Raw genomic sequence first — 12403 nt, 5'->3', positions numbered from 1 at the left:
AATGCAACAGGATCATAACCTATATACCGTTAAGTCACCAGTCACCGTGCGGCCTCCATTCACCGTGCACATATACAAATTCCTACAGAATATTCATACAATTTTCACAAATCATTCTTTGGTCAGCAAAATAAGATAAAACTGATGAAACGAAGTAGTTTTTGCCACAAATAATTTTGAAAAACCTAGTTTATGTAGACAAAATCATGTGAATTCTGTTTGATAACGAGATATTGCAACAATCTTAGTAGAAACGCCAAAAAATCACATTTTTTATTTTAACGATAGAGTATGAAATTTTTCAAAATTTCAACAAGTTTTCACTGTGGATATTATTAGTAAGATGTATTTCATCGTATGAGCAATGAGATTTAATGCAAATTAGAATTTTTATTGTGTTTCAGTCGAAACCCAAATGCACGGTGAATGGATCCTTTTCAATATATATGGATCCTATTACCGTGTATAGTGTAAAAGGCATGAAATTATGCGATAATATTAGATTTATTGTTATGTCGTCATTAAACTACTTCACATTTAGAATTTAGGTGAATATGGAATGGTTTGGACAATACAGTCAAACCTCCAATAACGATTTTAATTAAAAAATAATAATTTAGCCAATTTTTAAACTTTGTATAGTTTTTATTGTAAATGAAGATTTGAATACTCTTAAAAATGAATGCGCACACTACTAGCAACATAGTTGCTCCATTAACAACGTTTCTTCAAGATACAAAATCAAATCATGACGAAAACTATACGCACGGTAAATGGTGACATAGAACGGTACGAGGCGACCTTCACATGACATTTTCAAACATAATTTTTGACTAATTTTTTGTTATGCATCACTAGTTTTAGATTTTTCCCTGAATTATTATATAATTGCCCGCTACGTAGTGGTATTCTAGTACGCTTCAAATTATTTGGAATAGTTTTATATTTTTTTGAAGTGCAATTTTTTCTTAAATGCACGGTGAATGGTAGCTTGACGGTACAGTTAACTCTCCCTAACTCGATATTGAAATTGTCTTGAATTGGTTTTGATACTTAAATGCAACACGATCATAACCTATATATTTGCATTTGCTTCTTTGAATGATTGTTCTCCTTCGTCTTCGAAAATAGCCCCTATTTGTTTTGCTGGTCTGCTCGATAGGTAGACAGTTTGACAGTTCGATAGGTAGATTTGGTTTCACTCTTCGCGCAACTCGGGTGCCTCTGAGAAAAAAAAAAAAAAAAAAAATCCCATATTTTCAGGGCTAGACATTTTAGTAATATTCAGTAACAAACAAAATAGTCCCCTTAACCTTTACAATGCAGTTTTACTTCACGGAACAAGCCTAAAGTATAATGGAACATATATCGGCATAAATCGAACGAGTTTTGTAACTTGGAAAAAGTAGAAAAGATAATCCCCTAACACCCCGCTAACTTTCAAAAAGAAACTTTTTCCATAAGAAATATTAAAAGGCGAAATCTAGATAACATTTTCAAAAGCTTTTGTCTGCGTTGTGATCTCAATTAAATATACTTATGTTCTGGGTTACTCACATATTTTTGTTAATATTGTTTCATTGTTTTGTAGTTAAATCTTTTTTTGCCAATAAAATTCTTTCAAAAATGGTTTGAATCGTTTTCAATATCTAGACTCCACAATACCTAATATTAATAGATATCCCCGATCACATAATGCAGCTCACAATCCTCCGAACAAAGACTTCCGACGTTTTTGTGACTTTTCAAACTTGATGGAGAAGTTCAATCCCTTAAAACCCCACGAGTCCTTAACACCCCATTTTACGGTACTAACTTCTTAAAAAGGTTTCACTTTTCTCAATAATTAGCAATGTAGTACCAAACAATGTTTGTTTGATTTTTTGAGCTTGGCTCTAACTTTTTGACTCAAGAGTTTGAAAGAAAAGTTTACTAGCCTAAAATAATCTTGCCGAAAGTTTTTGCACTCAAACATATTGGATACAAAAAAAAAAAATCCTAAGGTGTTGAATATTCATACCACAATAAATCCAGATTTCCTTGGGAACAGCATTTTAAGAGTTTCTAATCTCTCATTAGTTAACTAATCGATTACAAATTGAATAGGTAAGGTAGATGCTGCTACATGTGTGGGTTTGTTTTATTTTTTTAATTCACCCTAGATTGAATTACTTTAGAGAAACATCAATTTAATGAAACACTGATTTATTTTGGCATCTGGAGTTTGGCATCGGCCAAATTATCTGAAACTCGGCAGTAAGACGCACTTGAAGAGCATAATGTTGATAAATAGCAGTTAAGGCCTTCCTTAGTGTAGTGGTAAAGTCGGTGGCTACAAAGCAAACCCATGCTGAAGGTGTCTGGGTTCAACTTCCCAACAAGCCATGTGAGCAAAAATAATGAAGACGCGTTCACTCCAACGGAAATGCTCCACGTGTAGTAACAGCGGCGGAAGTAATTTACCGGTTTCAATTTGAGTGTCAGGAGCTCAGGGCCAAATTTTCGAGCCGCAAATTTTTCTCGGTGCACGCAAGCAAATGGCGGCGGTGCTCACTCTCTTTCTCTCGTACCCAAACTGCGATGGGGATGTGAGGCGTTCGATTCGCCAATCACGCTTAAAATCAGTTACACGCAGTGGGGAAATTATTCCTCTGGAAGTTGGCGATCGAAGTCCCGTTATGTGCAGTTCAGAATCAATCGAAAGGCACGATGATGACTGATTCTGAATCTTGCTTCGGTACCTACGAAATTGTGCGGCAAGCACAAACTGTATTGATTTGCTCTCATCTTTGGAATAGTGGAACAGCATTGGATTACGAAAATCAAACATACTGAGCAAGGTCGACCCATTGGCCCCGAAAGATTGAGATTTTCAGAAGCCAATCCCTGGGCTTAGTATTTTACTGCCAATTAATTTAATTTGCAACATCCACAAGAGTAATTTGATTATTCCGCAAGGAAAATAGTGGCAGTTCGCTCATACTGGATCAGCTGTCAAGATTACTTTGGTTATTAGCAGCAAACTGTACTTGACCGCTCTACTTGGGATGTCGATACTCAGCCTGCCCAGTAGGTCCGGTACGTACGGACCTGTGAACTAGACTATCGAAATGCATACATTTTGCATTTTGACATACGAACGCTTTATGTTTCGTTTTAGCATCAACTCACATCCAGGCGTCGGTAGGCGCGTGGTGTACGCACAGACCTAACGATCGCAAGGTCCTTGGTTCGATTCCAGGTTGCTGCGAGAAACATTTTTTGTTGCCAATGTTTGGTTTCATAAGGCAAAGCTATGAATTTCAACCCGATTTATTGTGGCGAATTTTCATAAGTGCATCCAATGTATTTCGATAGTCCATTTGCCTGAGTGTATTAAAAACGCACGGGCCTATCGATCGCAAGGTCCTTGGTTCGATTCCAGGTTGCCGCGAAAACATGTTTTGGTTTCACAAGGCAACGCTACGAATCTCAACCCGATTTAAATAAGGCTCCCCCAAAACTACGCGACTTTTTACGGCGACAGCGACACGATTTCGTTGTTGTGTCGCTGCAAGCACTCTTCTATGGAACCATCTTGACTGACACGACGCGAATCGCTGCGAAATCGCGACGTTTTTTTGTCGCTGTCGCCGTAAAAAGTCGCTTAGATCTGGGGGAGCCTTTAAGTCGATAGACTTCTTCAAATCCTTGAATCATTCGAGTGTATCAAAAGCTGTTCCTCTAGTGGAGGTTTGCTTTGGGTACGGATGCACCGCTACAGTGAGTGCGCCAGCCAGTGCTCGCCTACCTGTCCGGGCTTTACAGCTGCTGGCAGAGAAAGGGGTGCATGATTGGCCAATTTTATTGATTTGCGAAAGGGTTCGGGAAGAATTCGCCATTCAGTGGCAAAGTGCACGTAACTTTTCGGGGGGATTTATTTCCCTCTGTGAGAGGAATGGAATATCATTGACTGTGCAACTCTTTGTTCTAAACTTGGATGGTAGTCCTGAAAAGGACTGATTGGATGTTAGATACTGTTTTACAACAGTACGGTTGCTGTCCCAAATTTACTTCTTGGCAGCGGTCTTCTTCGCGGCAGCTTTCTTGGCTGGGGCAGCCTTCTTCGGTTTTGGGGTCTTGGGCTTCTTGGCGGCGGTCTTGGAAGGTTTGGTGGCCTTCTGCTTCGGAGCAGCAGCCTTCTTCACACCACCGGCCTTTTTGGCAGCCTTGGCACCAGCAGCTTTGGCTTTCTTGGCTGCAGCCGGCTTCTTGGCTTTCTTCTCGCCGGCTGGCTTCTTGGCCTTCTTCTCCCCAGCTGGTTTCTTGGTGGCCTTCTTCTTCTCTCCGGTAGCCTTCTTGGCCTTCTTCTCGCCAGCCTTCTTCGGTTTCTTCTCACTGGCGGCCTTCTTAGCTTCAGCCTTCAGCTTGAACGAACCGGAAGCGCCGGTGCCCTTGGTTTGGACGAACTTGCCCTTCTCGACGCCATTCTTCAAGGCCTTCTTGAGGAATGGGGCAAGCTTGGCGACATCGCATTTGTAGTTGGCGGCGATGTACTTCTTGATGGCCTGCAGGGACGATCCGTTGCGTTCCTTCAAGGTTTTGATGGCAGCAACAACCATGTCGTTGACTGGGGGGTGGGTCGACGGCTTCTTCGGCTTGCCCTGTCCCTTGGGGGCCCTTGGCTTCTTGGTCTTGGCTGGCGAGGCAGCCGGGGCTGCGGCAGCGGCTTCAGTGGCAACTTCAGACATCTCGATTGGTAGCTAGAGTAACACTCACACGATGGCGATAGTAAACGAATGAATGACGGAAATTCTGGCAACAGTGCGGTGTTCGATTTCGTCGTCTGTGTTAGGGATGCAGACATGGTCGTCCACTGGATGACTGTTCGCGAAATATTGTACATATTTTTGGTAACACCTTTTTAAAACGCATTTTTCCGGTAATCGCACTAAGTATTTGCCTGTCTAGTATGTCCGTTTGGTGAGTGCATGAGTCTCGCTAGCAGCCCGTCATCGCCACATCGGGCCGGTTTCGCGAGAAGCACCGCTGAGACATGTCTTTACAGCACCCGTGCGCCATATGGTGTGGCTTTGCTCGATAAAACAATCAATAGTAACTATTGAAACAATACCACCCTGCACGGCGGTGGTGAATTTGGCAACATGAATGGTTGCTCTTTGCGGTGACATGCGGGTATAGCCAGTATGCCGGTGTCTAATGGCCCCTAATGAGCCTCGAACAAAGTCATTCCCAGTGCCGACGAGCGATGTTACGCGTTTGGTTTTAGTAAACTTTGAACAATGTTAATTTGATGTTTTTCATCAAACATACCGAAAACTTGGGCTCGACTATGACGTCAGTCACACAAGTTTGTGCCATTTTGTCCGGAAAACAATGTCACCAAACACTAATCACCTTCCACCTGTGCACTGTTGGTTGGTCGAATGTGTGCAAATTGCTGGCATTGCCTCAGCCATCGGCGGCAACTGCATTGGAAAAGGACAGTGCACGTGCTACTATGGATCTAGTTTATCTGAGAATGTTTTACTTCAAGAAGCAAGCAAGCAAAGCAAGCACCCTCCCTGCGGTGGAATCTGCAAATGAGCTAGTGCGAAATCTGCCCGAATAGGCATCGGTTTTGCTAGCTGCAGTTGCATCGAATGAACATTCCATACAATCTCTTCTGGCGGCAGTAGTACCGGACATGTCGCGCTGAATTCGCGACAAATTGTTCTCGGAAGTCCCTAACATGCCCCACGGCACGTGTTCCCGGTGTAGAAACTGCACCCTACACTCCCCCGATCGAGATATATTTTTGTGTACAGTGCCCTCAGGGGCTGTTCAACGTGTCTGTCCGTGCTAGTACTGAGCAACACCCGAGCCAGGAAGCCGAATGGCAACCACACAACGTGTCATGTCACCATCATTCGCAAATTTCATAACGCCAACAATGACCATTTGCAACGCGCCCACCACCCATTGTGTATAAGAATGTTTTCCCAATTTCGTTTGACCCGTTACATCTCGAAGACACACCACCCACCCATGAACTATGTGAATGGGCCCCATCAATGGGAACCGATTGATGGCATTATCGAGATTATCCGATCGATAACATTTGCATCAACTGTTGTTCGATAAACGTTATTATGATAGCCTGAACTGCTGGGATGCTCTTACGAGATCGTTTGTAATGGGACGCTAGAAAACATAATGAGCTTCTTTCCAATACGTTGAGAAGAAGAACGAACGAACCACGAAACTTGTCATCATGCCTGCCTAGCTAGCTAGTCCTATGATGTCAAAATTGTCTAAACTACTAACATGCAGCACAACCGATAGCAAAAATGAAGTTGTTAAGGTGCAACATGGCAATCAGCATAAATATTGAACTTTAAACGTTCTGCTAGTGAATGAAGTGTGGTTAAGGTACAACATGGCTGGCACAACATTTTTTTGCAATCAGCAGAAATGTTGAACGTACGAAGTGGATCTTCTTGCTTTAAATTCAAACTGATCGAAAAACCTAGATCTAGGGTTTTTTTTGTGAACAGATTTTTCCCTATACTGCTTAACAATTAAATTCCTATTATTTATTACGCAGCTGAATGGGGATCCAAATCTCTGCAACTGTAATCGTTATAATTAATCAATACTGAAACTGATAACATCGAATAAATAAAATGAATTGAATAAATTCAAACTGATAAGAGAGGGGGGTGTTGTCACGTATGAAGTCACCGCCGTGACACTACCTCAGTCGGTTCAATAGTGTGATAAAACAGTCTAGTGTCAGATTTTCAAAATCAACTCTTTTTCGGGATTGAAATAGTGGCCCTGAAAAGGGCCTTTTGGTTTGGTGTGATTGAACGCAGTGTCGGTCGTCATTTACTTGGAGCTGGTGTACTTGGTGACGGCCTTGGTGCCTTCCGAAACGGCGTGCTTGGCCAACTCTCCCGGGAGCAGAAGCCGGACGGCGGTTTGGATTTCGCGGGATGTGATCGTCGAACGCTTGTTGTAGTGGGCCAGGCGGGAGGCTTCGGCGGCAATACGCTCAAAGATGTCGTTGACGAAGCTGTTCATGATGCTCATGGCTTTCGACGAAACGCCAGTGTCGGGGTGAACTTGCTTCAACACCTTGTAGATGTAGATGGCGTAGCTTTCCTTCCTGCGCTGCTTCTTCTTCTTCTTATCGCCCTTGACAATGTTCTTCTGGGCCTTGCCGGATTTCTTCGCGGCCTTTCCGCTGGTTTTCGGTGCCATCGTGCTGCTAACGTTGTTTTAGATTCCAAACGAAAACTGAAACTGATGCCCGACCGAACCAGTCGGTTCTCTTTTATACCCGTAGAATGGTGAGCGCTGTTCCGCCCCTTCGCTTCGTTTGCTACTTCATCCATTTCGTTCGCACCATCCTAGTATGAGTGCAGCGCAGGGCTACGCATGTATAAAAGATACCCTCATCCGGTGAAATCACCATCATTCGTTCGTTACCTAGCGACACGTGCGGACGTGTTTTACGCTCAGTTCTCGGAAAGTGAAAAGTCGTTCGATTTGGCGTGTGCATTATCATCCCCCGTCATGGGTGACACAGCGGCAGGTGCAGCCGCTATCGCTTGCTCGAAAAAGCGCTCCGCGAGCGGCAACGAGCAAGACGGCAACGCTGCGAAGAGGATTCTCTCGCAGAACCAGTTCCATGGGCTGGTAGACAACGACGCTGGTGATTTGCCGGCAAAGACGAGGAAAAACCGGAAGGCGAAGCCACCGCGGCTGGACGATCTGAAAACAATCGAGCGGAAGGAGAAGTGCCCGCCGATCTTCGTGTACAACGACCCGGCCGATCTACGCCCGGATCTGCGAAAGCTCATCTCGCAAGGGCTAAAGTGCACCTTTCGCCTGTGCGGTTTCGGTGTGAAGCTGATGACCGAAGGTAAACCCCACTACGACGCGGTGGTGCATTACCTCAACGAGAAGCGCTTCCAGTACTTCACCCACGATGCCCCTGGAACCAAACCACTGAAGGTGGTGCTCCATGGGCTTGACGACATGCCAGAATCGGAGCTTATGGAGGAGCTGGTGAGTATCGGGTTGAAACCCACCGGCGTCTACAAGATCATCCGGCACAACCAAACCCGCATCCACCGTGACCAGCTGTACCTGGTCCATCTGGAACACGGCACCAGTACGATGAAGAGCCTTCAAACCATCAGCACCATCGGATGCACCGTCGTGGAGTGGGTCCGGTACAGGCCGAAGCAAAAAGACGTCACGCAGTGCATGAATTGTCTCCGCTTTGGCCACGGATCAAGGAACTGTGCCATGAACGCCCGCTGCTCCCGGTGTGGCGAAGATCACCATTTCGAGGCATGTCAACGAATCGAAGAAGCCGATCCGAAGTGCGCCAACTGTGGTGAAAACCACGCACCCACAGCGAAGACGTGCAAGGCGAGGTCCGAGTTCATCGAGATCCGGAACAGGGCCTCCAGCAAAAACCAAACCAGGAAGAAGTCAGTGGCCCCACCGCCGCTCAACGAGCGCCACTTTCCTGTTCTCGCTCGGTCTCGCCGCGAAATACCGGTGCTTCCCCCACTCCAACCACAGCAGCGGCTGGTAGCTGCTGCCGCCTCACCATCAGCTCCCCCAACGAACCCGTGGGTTTCCCCTCCCGGATTGCGACGGGATCAAGCCAGCTCCAACAGCAGTGACACCCTCCCCCCCCAGGATGGCTCTCCCCTCTACCAGCCGGAACAGCTGCTCCCAATCTTCCAAGACATGGCGGTCCGTCTGCGTGGCTGCAAAACGAGATACGACCAGATCTACACTCTGGGCATGCTGCTCATCCAGTATGGCTAGAATGGTTCTGGTTAACTGGAACGCTTGCTCTCTCAAGAGCAAAACCATCGAGCTGTGCAGCTTCCTGGAGGAAAAGGAGGCTGATGTGGCGTTCATAACAGAAACTCACCTCAAACCTGAAGTGAGCGCATATATCCCGAACTACCGCTTGGTGAGACTCGATCGGCCGAACTCCAGGGGGGGAGGTGTGGCCATTGCACTCAAGCAAAATATCAACTGTCGCCTGCTGCCGAACCTCCAGCTTCAGATCATCGAAGCCATCGGAGTGGAAGTTACCACCTCCGACGGAAACATCACCCTAATTGTTGCATACTGTCCCACTCAAGCCAATGCAACAAACGGGTCAGCGGCTGCACTCCGAAGGGACATCGCTAAGCTGACACGGCGGCAGGGACAGTTCATCATCGCTGGGGACCTGAATGCCAAACACCCAGCCTGGGGCAATTCCCGTACCAATTCAAATGGAACCATCTGGTGCGACGATGCCCAAGAGGGGCACTACACCATCCTAGGCCCGGACAGTCCAACCCGGCTGACTCGGTCTGGGGCCCATGCGACGCTGGACTTGTTCGTCACGAACGTGAATAACACCACGCAACCGATGGCATATCAGGAGCTCAGCTCGGACCACTTCCCGGTGGTGATTGAAGTTGGTTCCTCAGTGAATCGGCACATCATCTCCAGGCGTAACTACCACCAAGTGGACTGGGCCCGATTCCAGCAGACAGTCGACAGCAGCGTTGACTACAGGGAGTTCCCCGAGACCACTGAAGACGTCGACCGGCAGCTGCGAACGATCGAGGAAGCGGTCTCTCTAGCCAGGGAGCAACACGTACCTTCAGTCCAACAGGTGAGCAACACCCTAACGATCGATAGTATCACCAAAGATCTCATTCGTTTAAGAAACACCAAACGCAGGCAGTACCAACGCACTGGTCTGCCTGCGTTGAAAAGCGAAGTCAATCGCATATCAAAAATAATCAAGGCCAGAATGGTGGACCTCAGGAACGATGATTTTTCCAACAAGATCCGCTCTCTCCCAGATGGTGCTAGGCCATTCTGGAAGATGACCAAACTTTTGAAATCCAAACCCAGACCTATTCCACCGTTGATCCCATTAGACAACACCGACTCTAAGGATCGCTTGATAACCCCTGCGGAGAAGGCTGCTGAGATAGGTCGGCATTTCGTCAGCTCCCACAAACTAGGGCTAGACATTCCTAGCCCACACGAAGCTGCTGTTTCCGAACACGCAGCTAACCTACACCGATCTCCCAACGACTTCTCGGAGGAGTTGGAGATCACTGCTGACGAGTTGCTGGCCTATCTCAAAACATCCAAAAACATGAAGGCCCCAGGTTTCGACAACATCCTGAACTTGGAACTCAAGCAATTGAGTCTCCAGTTCTACCAACATCTGGCACTGATTTTCAATCAGTGCCTCCGACTTAGCTACTTCCCCTCGTCGTGGAAGTCAGCAAAAGTCATCCCCATTAGGAAACCTGGGAAGGATCCTTCCTCCCCCAAAAGCTATCGACCCATCAGCCTTCTCTCAGGGTTATCAAAGCTTTTTGAAAAAGCGATCAACAGACGGCTGCTTTCGGCAGCCGATCAAAACAACATCTTGCTCGAGGAACAGTTTGGCTTTCGACGCGGTCGTTCAACCGTGCACCAACTGACTCGAGTAACCAACATCCTCAGACGGAACAAGTCCCTTGCCAAATCCTCCGCCATGGCGTTGCTCGATGTTGAAAAAGCATTCGACAACGTCTGGCACGACGGCCTGGTGTACAAGCTGCACCGATACAATCTTCCCACCTATTTGGTGAAAATCATCAAAAATTATATGTTTAACAGGACGTTCAGGGTTTCCCTCAATGGAGTCAACTCAGACCCCCACAACATCCCCGCAGGTGTTCCACAGGGCAGTATTTTAGGACCACTACTATACAACCTGTTCACCTCGGACATGCCTCAGCTCCCTGAAGGCGGCTCACTGTCACTGTTCGCTGACGACACATCAGTCGTCTATAGCGGCAGATTCACGAGAGCACTAACATCTCGACTCCAGAGAGGCCTGAACGTCTTGTCAGATTATTTGAACAGCTGGAAGATCTGTATCAACGCAGCGAAGACCCAGGTCATCCTCTTCCCCTATTCCAAATCCCCCAGACTTGTTCCGGCTGAGGATTGTAAAATCACCCTCGGTGGATCAACGGTGGAATGGTCTGATGCAGCCGACTACCTTGGGCTAACGTTAGACAGCAAGCTTCTCTTCAGACAGCAGGTTGACAAAACGGTCATCAAAAGCAACATCTTGCTAAAAGCACTTTATCCACTCATCAACCGGAAGTCAACTCTGTCTTTGAAGAACAAGCTTGCTGTTTACAAACAGGTCATTCTTCCAGTAATTGAATATGGCGTTCCAATCTGGGAGAGTTGCGCTAAAACCCACCATCTGAGGCTCCAGAGGACCCAGAATAAGTTCCTCCGGATGATCCTCAACAGCCCTCCGAGAACGAGGACAACCGAGGTTCACCGTCTGGCCGAGATCAAAACATTAGAGGAGCGCTTTGGTGACTCGATCGGTAGATTTAGGGCTCGTTGCCACCAATCGGACCAGCAGGTCATCCGGGACCTCGTTCCCCCCTAGGTTATCAAATTTTATTGTAGTCTTGTAAATAGTAGCTAGGATAACAAATTTTCTTTTAAAAACCACCAGAGCCCATACGGCCAATATTACAACTATGGTAAAACCGCAAAAAAAAAAAAAACAAAAACATCTATCAAAATCCAATTTTAAGACCAAAGCTGAAGGACCTATCGGTCAACCTCTTGACATGTAAACCAATTACCTTGTAAACCAAAAATTGCAAATAAACATGAATTTAATGAATAATGAAGTGAAATCACCACCAGTACCGCTTACGTACGCTTCGTGAACGTTTGTTTCTCAAGTCCACTCAAACTCAACCACAAAATGTCTGGCCGCGGCAAAGGAGGCAAAGTTAAGGGAAAGGCAAAGTCCCGTTCCAACCGCGCTGGATTGCAGTTCCCAGTCGGTCGTATTCACCGTCTGCTCCGGAAGGGCAACTATGCCGAGCGTGTCGGTGCCGGCGCTCCAGTCTACTTGGCTGCCGTTATGGAATATCTGGCCGCTGAAGTGCTCGAATTGGCAGGAAACGCTGCCCGTGACAACAAGAAGACCAGAATCATTCCCCGTCATCTGCAGTTGGCCATCCGCAACGACGAAGAATTGAACAAGCTGCTGTCCGGTGTTACCATCGCCCAAGGTGGTGTTCTGCCCAACATTCAGGCTGTCTTGCTGCCGAAGAAAACCGAAAAGAAGGCATAAGTTACACTGCGTGCATCAAACCAAAAACCGTCCTTTTCAGGACGACAATATCCAGTCCACCGCTAGAGAGTTGTTGTTGAAATATTGCAGATTTATCTAATTTAGCCACAGAGAGGATCGATGAAGAGATATCGGCCATATTATGACCATTTCTGAATCAATTCCTAGATTCCGCGGGGGGAAACGTTTGGGCTTCTTAAATGTTCTGTTCGGGAT

At 46.5% G+C, this 12403-nt stretch overlaps 3 protein-coding genes across 3 annotated transcripts; 1 reads left to right on the top strand and 2 right to left on the bottom strand.

The window, feature by feature from the left end:
• Positions 1 to 4049: 4049 nt before the first annotated feature.
• Positions 4050 to 4730, bottom strand: LOC110678234 (histone H1-like). The gene has a single exon (XM_021850853.1). The coding sequence runs from the start codon at positions 4728 to 4730 to the stop codon at positions 4050 to 4052; it is 681 nt and encodes a 226-aa protein (XP_021706545.1).
• A 2088-nt stretch (positions 4731 to 6818) lies between these two features.
• LOC110678293 (histone H2B) lies at positions 6819 to 7346 on the bottom strand. Its single transcript, XM_021850952.1, has one exon. The coding sequence runs from the start codon at positions 7243 to 7245 to the stop codon at positions 6871 to 6873; it is 375 nt and encodes a 124-aa protein (XP_021706644.1). The 5' UTR covers positions 7246 to 7346; the 3' UTR covers positions 6819 to 6870.
• A 4405-nt stretch (positions 7347 to 11751) lies between these two features.
• Positions 11752 to 12235, top strand: LOC110679097 (histone H2A). The gene has a single exon (XM_021853050.1). It carries the CDS (start codon positions 11813 to 11815, stop codon positions 12185 to 12187), a length of 375 nt encoding a protein of 124 aa, XP_021708742.1. The 5' UTR covers positions 11752 to 11812; the 3' UTR covers positions 12188 to 12235.
• The last annotated feature ends 168 nt before the right edge of the window (positions 12236 to 12403 follow it).

The sequence above is a fragment of the Aedes aegypti genome, chromosome 3 (genome assembly GCF_002204515.2).
Source record: "Aedes aegypti strain LVP_AGWG chromosome 3, AaegL5.0 Primary Assembly, whole genome shotgun sequence".
Lineage (NCBI taxonomy): Eukaryota > Metazoa > Arthropoda > Insecta > Diptera > Culicidae > Aedes > Aedes aegypti.
The sequence above is the reverse complement of the archived record's forward strand: the minus strand, read 5'-3'. Positions and strand labels throughout refer to the sequence as shown.